A 7,299-nucleotide genomic window follows, 5' to 3' on the forward strand; every position below is an offset into this window, starting at 1 on the left:
ACAAATATTGTTTAAGGTGTATCCTATTAGATAATGTCAGCATAATAGAAACCTCTGAACCACAACAACAGGGATAAGTTTGTTACAATGTCATCTTACAGCATTTACAGAGAACATTTGTTTGTTGTCCCCTCTGAGTCTGAGTTGAAGAACCCTGAGCATACAGCACCATCTGCAGGCTCCTGTGTGCCAGTCATACGAAATCTGATCCTGGTGGATTATAGTTTCTGTTGATTTATGATAATGCAGCAGCCCAGTCACCAAGGAAACATTTCCATACTGTTGCGCATCTACTTAAGTTGTCTAGATGCTGGATTTTTATAATGAAAAAACAAACAAACATAGAAAATAATGTCTAATCCTCTGAATCCAAAACACACCGGCAGGTTGAAATGTACAGTATGTATTATTTTTCTGGCATTGTAAGTTATCTGTAGGACATTCCTGTGTTCTTTCTCTACTTGTAGTCATGGTTACTCCAGGCATATATTGAGCCCACAGTGAGCAAAAATAGAGCAAAAAAAATCAATAAAATTAAACAAACAAATAATAATAGTAATAATATGTCATGATTATTATTATTATTATTATTACTCCTGCTACTATCATTATTATTATTATTATTATTATTATTATTATTATTATTATTATTATTATTATTATTATTATTATTATTATTATTATTATTATGTTGTTGTTGTAAAATAAATAACCAAGGACATTCAATTTACACATAAAGGTGCGGGACTTTATATAATAATAATAATAATAATAATAATAATAATAATAATAATAATAATAATAATAATAATAATAATAATAATAATAATAATAATAATAAATTAAATTTTAGTTTTTTTGTTTTGTTTTTTCATGTGAATTATGGCATTATAAGTTTACAATAAGACATATTCGAGTTTGCTCTACTTCTACATGTGGTTGTCTTGTTTCCACAGAGGTACTGGACTTTATATTGCCAATTAACCCACAGTGAGAAAAAATGTAGGAGCAAAATATATATTAACCAAATAAGAAAAAAAAATAACGACAATTATTATTATTATTATTATTATTATTATTATTATTATTATTATTATTATTATTATTATTATTTTATGTGAAATACACAAAGAAATTATTTTTTTTTCCTTTTTTGGTGTGTGAATTATGGCATTACAAGTTTGCAACAACACATATTTGAGTTCGCTCTACTTCACTTTTTCATGTGGTTGTATTGTTTCCACAGAGGTACTGGACTTTATATTATCGTGAAAAATTAACCCACAGTGAGGAAAAATAACTAAAATAAAACTACTACTAATACTACTACTATTACTACTACTACTACTACTACTACTACTACTACTACTACTAATACTAATACTAATAATAATAATAATAATAATAATAATAATAATAATAATAATAATAATAATAATAATAATGAGAAGCTGCCTGGTGTTTTATAGCTGGAACTGCTTTGGTCTTGTTGATAGTAAAACACCATTTCAAAGCAATAATCCAGTGGAGATGAGCTGCTGGATTCGTCCAGACCGTGTCGGTGCGGCGCTATGCTGCTGAGTGTGGGAGGGAGGGAGTGTGAGAGGGAGGGAGGGAGTGTGGGAGGGAGGGAGGGAGTGTGAGAGGGAGGGAGGGAGTGTGGGAGGGAGGGAGGGAGTGTGAGAGGGAGGGAGGGAGTGTGAGAGGGAGGGAGGGGGTGAGGGAGGGAGGGATCTGCTCACTGACAATCCAACACTCTCACTAACTAGTTTGGAGCTCCAACATTTCTTGTGTTCGCCGTCATGGAGTTGCGGAAGGATCATCTCGGATCACTGCTGTGTTGTGTGTTCGTGCTGTTTGCTCACCTGCAGCTGGCCTGGACGGGAGGTTAGTGTCAAATCTTCTCTCTAAGCTGAATAAACGCGATTTATTTTATGAACACAGATCTGTCGTTGTGCGCCGTTACGCTGCGTAGGCCCGTGTTACAGTAAAGTGTCCTGAACTGCTGTAGCGTTTGTTTGCTGTACACTCTAACTCAATAACACAGGCGAGGAGATTAGGCCTGAAGGTTATTAATCAGTTGTCAACTTTCCTGAATGTCGACACTGTTGTTGTTTTGCATTTGGCAGCAAAACTTCTGAACCCACGTTTGCGCACGTAACTGCGTCCCAGTGCTTGCATGTGTTGCGAAACATTTATTTGCAATAAAGAGAGCGTGCCATATTAAAAACGTGCTTTTTCTTTCTTTGCATGTTGCTGAAGGAGACATAATAATGCCCATTTTGCAAGGAAATCATACAATCCCACTGTGTAGATCGATTTCTGGATAGTTACATGGAGCAATAATTGGTAATACTGGCATCTAAATGTGTACAAAAGTTAACAAAAAGCAGTAACTGTGAAAAGTCTTTGTTTATTAGACATGCATAGATCAAAAGAGGTGAAATAATCGGATCCTAAGTGCTCCCATAGAAACCACAAAGAGAACCGTCTAGAAAATCATGACAGCATTTTCCAGATACAGTCATTGGCAAAGAGGAACAGTGATCACAAGTTGAAACTTACCAACACTGTGGCAAAACTGTAGCAGCTTCTTAAAGTTGTGTTTTGACCATGTTCGTGTAGTTAATTTTCTTTCTAAACCTCCCCACAGTGATCCAAGCAGCTAAAATCAATTGTAGATACACTGCAGACTGTAATGTTTGGCATTTATTGTTCTTGTTGATATGATTCAGAACAATCAGTTTGGACTTTAAAGTGCCAGATTTGAGTGTGTCAGTTCTGAATGGGCTGTATTTGATGTATAACCTTTTCATAACTCTTACAGCTCGTAACTGTTTTGCTTTATTGTAAGCTCATGCACAGAGAAAGTCACATGTGGCTCAGAGCTGATGGAGAGTTGTTCCCTGCTTTGCCAAAACAGTTGTGTTCATTCTAAAAAAAAAAAAAAAGCAGGTGTGCGCTGGAATACCAGAAAATGGCAAACAACTTGGTCGACCAAGGAACACAAGTGTTGTGGAGGAGCGGGAAATCATTTCCATGGTGAAGAAAAACCCCTTTATGACTGCAAACCCCTTGGGAGACTCAAAAACAAAAAGACCAGATGGCGGTTTTACAAAAGCACACAAAAAAGAGACCGGTAGAGTTCTGGGGAAAACACGTTATATGGGCAATTTAGACAACAAGAAACCTCTATAAAAATGATGGAAGGAGGAGAGTGGAGAAGCAGCTGGTGACCCAAAGCATGCCGCCTTATCTGGGAAACATGTCGGGGTGTGGAACCAACAGGATGAAGGCAGACGTGACCAGAAGCATTGTGTGCTGACGTTCAGGCAGGCACTTCAAAACTCAGTGGACAATGTTTTAATGTGCAGGACAATGATCTAAGGTGGAATATCCTCAGCTGGCTGAGCTGATCACCCGATTTTAGACCCAAGGACTCAGACTAAAGGCAAACAGACCTACAAGAACATCATCAGGGAAACCATCAAGCATGTTTGACCCCACAAACTTTGGGAATTATACGCCACCATTCAAAGGTTTGGGATCATGAAAAGCTTTTTTTTTCAATGGAGATAATTAAATTAATCAGAAATATAGTGTAGACATTGTGGTGTGGTAAATGACTATTCTAGCTGGAAACAGCTGATTTTTAATGGAATATCTCCATAGGGGTACAGAGGAACATTTCCAGCAACCATCACTCCTGTGTTCTAATGCTACATTGTTTTAGCTAATCGTGTTGAGAGGCTAACTGATGATTAGAAAACCCTTGTGCAGTTATGTTAGCACATGAGTAAAAGTGTGAGTTTTGATGGAAAACATTAAATTGCCTGAGTGACCCCAAACTTTTGAATAGTAGTGTATGTTGAAATGGGTATATTGGGCCATTCAGTTCTTCACCAATTTTAGTGCAAACCTTGAAACTCAAAGAGCCAAAAAAAAAAAAAAAAAAAAAAGTGTGTAACTGTCCAAATACTTCTGGTCTGGACTGTTGGTCAGGTGCCAGTTCTTTCTTTCAGATTGCCCTGCAGACGGACGCACTTGGGTGCCGTTTGGAGACAGATGTTACCACTTTGTCCACGGAGAAGAAGACACCATCAAAAGCTACACTTTTGGCAGAGCAAACACCCTCTGTCAAGGCTTTGGTACGTGAGACATTTTAATTCCAAATATTCTGTGAAAGACAAAATGTGCAAATGGGTCATATTCTTAACATGAGTGTGATCACGTTTTCATACCTGCTGGGCTTTTTCTAGAGCTTTTGACCGTCCAGAGTGCCGAGGAGAATGACTTTATCATTAAATATAGCCCAGAGGTGTGGAAAGGAGAGGTCAGCATGTGGCTGGGAATGTATTATGACACAAACAGTAAGTACCACATGACCAGGGGACTGTGAGATAATGCTGGCTGGTTTCTTCAAAGAAAACCTGATTGTCAAGAAGAATGACTACTTAAATTAGAGTTTTTCTTTCCTAAATTTTAAAAATACTGTTCTAAAACCCATGGACCATCTGGCACTTTTCTACAAATTTGTGAACAGTTTTAGGAACTCTTTTAAGTGTTGTCAAAAGAAAGAGTGTGAAACTTCATTTTGTGCCAGCTCTTTCTGAAAACTTGTATGACATCAGTGACTCGTTTTTCTCTTTAAATCTTGACACAGTTTCACAAAATGTGTGCAGCAAGAGATGCTAAGCTAACAGACGCATTAATCGCAAATCAGTTATTATTTTGTGTTGTGACACGATTAAGTGTTGTGTTGAGGGATATCAAAGCAAATGTTGCCGTTACCTGTAATAGTGGTTGGTATTCTCGCTGTATGGAGTACTGACTGGTGTATCTTTCCAGCTGAAGATATGAAGTGGTTCGGTGAGGACCCAGTGAGATACACCAACTGGGAGAAAGCCTTCCCATCAGACCTCCTCCCCATGGAAACATGTGTGGCTCTGCACAGCAACACTGGAAAGTGGGAAAATGTCAGCTGCACAGAGGATTATGAGAACGGAGTGGTCTGCGAAACAGCACAGAGTAAGATTTAAGTCTTTGTTTTAATGCAACACTTGCTGGGTTTCTCTTGATGGCTCTAATATATTGTATTGACCTCACAAAATATGTTTGGGATTGTTGCCTCACAATGCGTTTTCTGTTTTTTTGGCTTCTCTCAAGAAGAGGAAACCAAACAGAGTAAGTCAGCCTTTGAGCTCTTTTTTCTCCACTGTTTCTTTGCTTATTCCTTTGTGATTTTGTGTTAACAGTTGTGACCTTCCTTGCATTGTTATTTGTCCTGCGTTAGAACCTAGCGCACTGCTCTCCGCCCTGGTCATTCTCAGCGTGGTGGCTATCGTGGGAGTCTCAGCAGTTATTTGGTTTCTGCACCAGAAGCACAATCTCGGCTCCACTATCCTCACGGCATTCGAGTACCACCCTCCATTCCGAGTCCTGGACACGGACCAGTCCTGCCTGGTGGAGGCTGAGGAGACCGACAGCACACCATAAGAGAACTTTCCCTGTCTTCCACATCAGTAAACACCGAGCCCTCCCGGCTCTGGGTGTTGATGCAAAGAGAAGTCCGCTCTTAAAACAACTACTCGAGCAGTTTTGGGTCAACACATGTCAATGGAACGACTCAGAATAATGTAGTGTGATTGGGAGAAAACTGATACCAATCCTACTCTGATACTAACCCCTTCACTCTTGTGCTTTTTTCATCACTTGCACTAACTAACAATCATCTGTAAATTTCACTGACTGGTGCGTGATCATCACTTGTCACTGAGTGTAACATCAGGTTAAAGTGATTGTATAGCACATACTACAGAATGCTTCATTAACTTTTGAGATCGCTATTTCTCTTTAGCATATTAAAAGAAACTTACTGTTGCTTTTTGAAAGAGTAAGGGATTATATGAAAAGCAGAGCTGTTTCTGTTACAGTGATTTGCATTCCCACAAATGCGGGGCACTAAAAAGAGGGATTAAAATAAGAAAGATCATTATATGCAGTGGAGATTGAGATTTATTTTATGTTTAGTTTCAATTATGTAAAAATGCTGGATTCTACATTTCATGTAACTCATCCAATCATGTTTTCATTATGGCCTCCCTGCCTGTTAAATGCTCAAACTCCAGCTTGTCCCCCAGGCTCTCTGTCAAATTCAATAACCTGATCATCTAATGAGGGATAGTTTTAAGACTTTAGAGCCACGAGAGGAATTATACAAGTATGATGAGTATATTGACCTTTAGTTATAAAATCAAAGAAATGTCACTTTAGCCAGTATTCTTTAAAACAGGAATCTTCAGTCATAAGCTATGAAGGGCACATTTAGATGGATTTAAATCCAAACAACAGCCCAATTTACGCATGAGCAGTTGCATATAGATGTAGCCAATGAGGTCAAGTTGCATAGTCTATAGAGCTAATTTGTGTTTTTGAGGAAAGCTATCCCGAAGTGAAAACTTGTCCTAAAGTAATAGTGTTATTCCAGAGACATTCTGACCAATGTCTCTGCATTTGGTCAACTAGTTTGGGCACAATGTTTTTGATTTTTTTTTTGTTGGCCAAAAGCACACAGCTTGCCCTCTACTGTGACATTATAGCCAGTAAGTATGAAACTGTTGACATCATCTGTCACGATAATTCTCTCCATCCAGAGAGTGCATCGGTCATTTTTGTATTGTTTAACTGGTTAGAAGATTCAGTCTATTTTTTTCAAATGTGAAGTGTATTCTTGCTCCCCTGTGAAATACAATCTTGGTATTATTTTTTAGAAAGTTATAATAAATCGTCCTGTGAATGATTCAAGACAATCAGATTTTGGTTATGTGTTGGGTTTATTGTAGAATTATAGAAGGAGACAACTTCTTCAGGTGACCCATCTTAATATTGATCATTTTGAATAAATTTGCACAAATTTTTTTCATTTTCATTTTGTCATTTTGGGTTATTGGGGGTAGATTGATGGGTTGAATTGCGATAAAAATGAACTCAAAGTGTGCAAAAAGTGTGCAATATATGAGATTCATTTGGCAGGATCTGAAGCCTTGAGTGCTTTCATAATAAAATATGTTTCACTCTTAGAGGAACTTCTTTGCTTTTATGTAATTAATCTAAGTCGAAAACTGCTACTAGGAAGCATTTCTTATATTATGTCGCCAGTAACTTATAGCCTTTGGTTGTCCAGCAGTGCAAGATGAGAAAAAGGACTGACTCCTCTCCATTCTGTGTGATCTACATAGAACATTCCTGCTAAATATATATGTCAATGCATAATTAAGGCGAAAAAGATGAATTAGGACA

The 7,299-nt window shown here is 37.8% G+C and overlaps 1 protein-coding gene across 1 annotated transcript; it reads left to right on the forward strand.

Moving 5' to 3' along the window:
- Positions 1 to 1,728: 1,728 nt before the first annotated feature.
- Positions 1,729 to 7,079, forward strand: cd302 (CD302 molecule). Its single transcript, XM_023281056.3, has 6 exons — positions 1,729 to 1,887; positions 4,023 to 4,148; positions 4,260 to 4,370; positions 4,849 to 5,028; positions 5,167 to 5,184; positions 5,294 to 7,079. The coding sequence occupies exons 1-6, from the start codon at positions 1,803 to 1,805 to the stop codon at positions 5,494 to 5,496; spliced, it is 723 nt and encodes a 240-aa protein (XP_023136824.2). The 5' UTR covers positions 1,729 to 1,802; the 3' UTR covers positions 5,497 to 7,079.
- The last annotated feature ends 220 nt before the right edge of the window (positions 7,080 to 7,299 follow it).

Source organism: Amphiprion ocellaris, chromosome 11, assembly GCF_022539595.1.
Source record: "Amphiprion ocellaris isolate individual 3 ecotype Okinawa chromosome 11, ASM2253959v1, whole genome shotgun sequence".
Taxonomy (NCBI): Eukaryota; Metazoa; Chordata; class Actinopteri; family Pomacentridae; genus Amphiprion; species Amphiprion ocellaris.

What these genes read in the sequence shown, in the direction of transcription:
- cd302 (XM_023281056.3), top strand. Translation starts at nt 1,803, where the DNA reads ATGGAGTTGCGGAAGGATCATCTCGGATCACTGCTGTGTTGTGTGTTC. An exon ending in GCAGCTGGCCTGGACGGGAG is followed by an intron (nt 1,888 to 4,022) that starts GTTAGTGTCAAA and finishes TCTTTCTTTCAG; the next exon opens with ATTGCCCTGCAGACGGACGC. An exon ending in CACCCTCTGTCAAGGCTTTG is followed by an intron (nt 4,149 to 4,259) that starts GTACGTGAGACA and finishes GGCTTTTTCTAG; the next exon opens with AGCTTTTGACCGTCCAGAGT.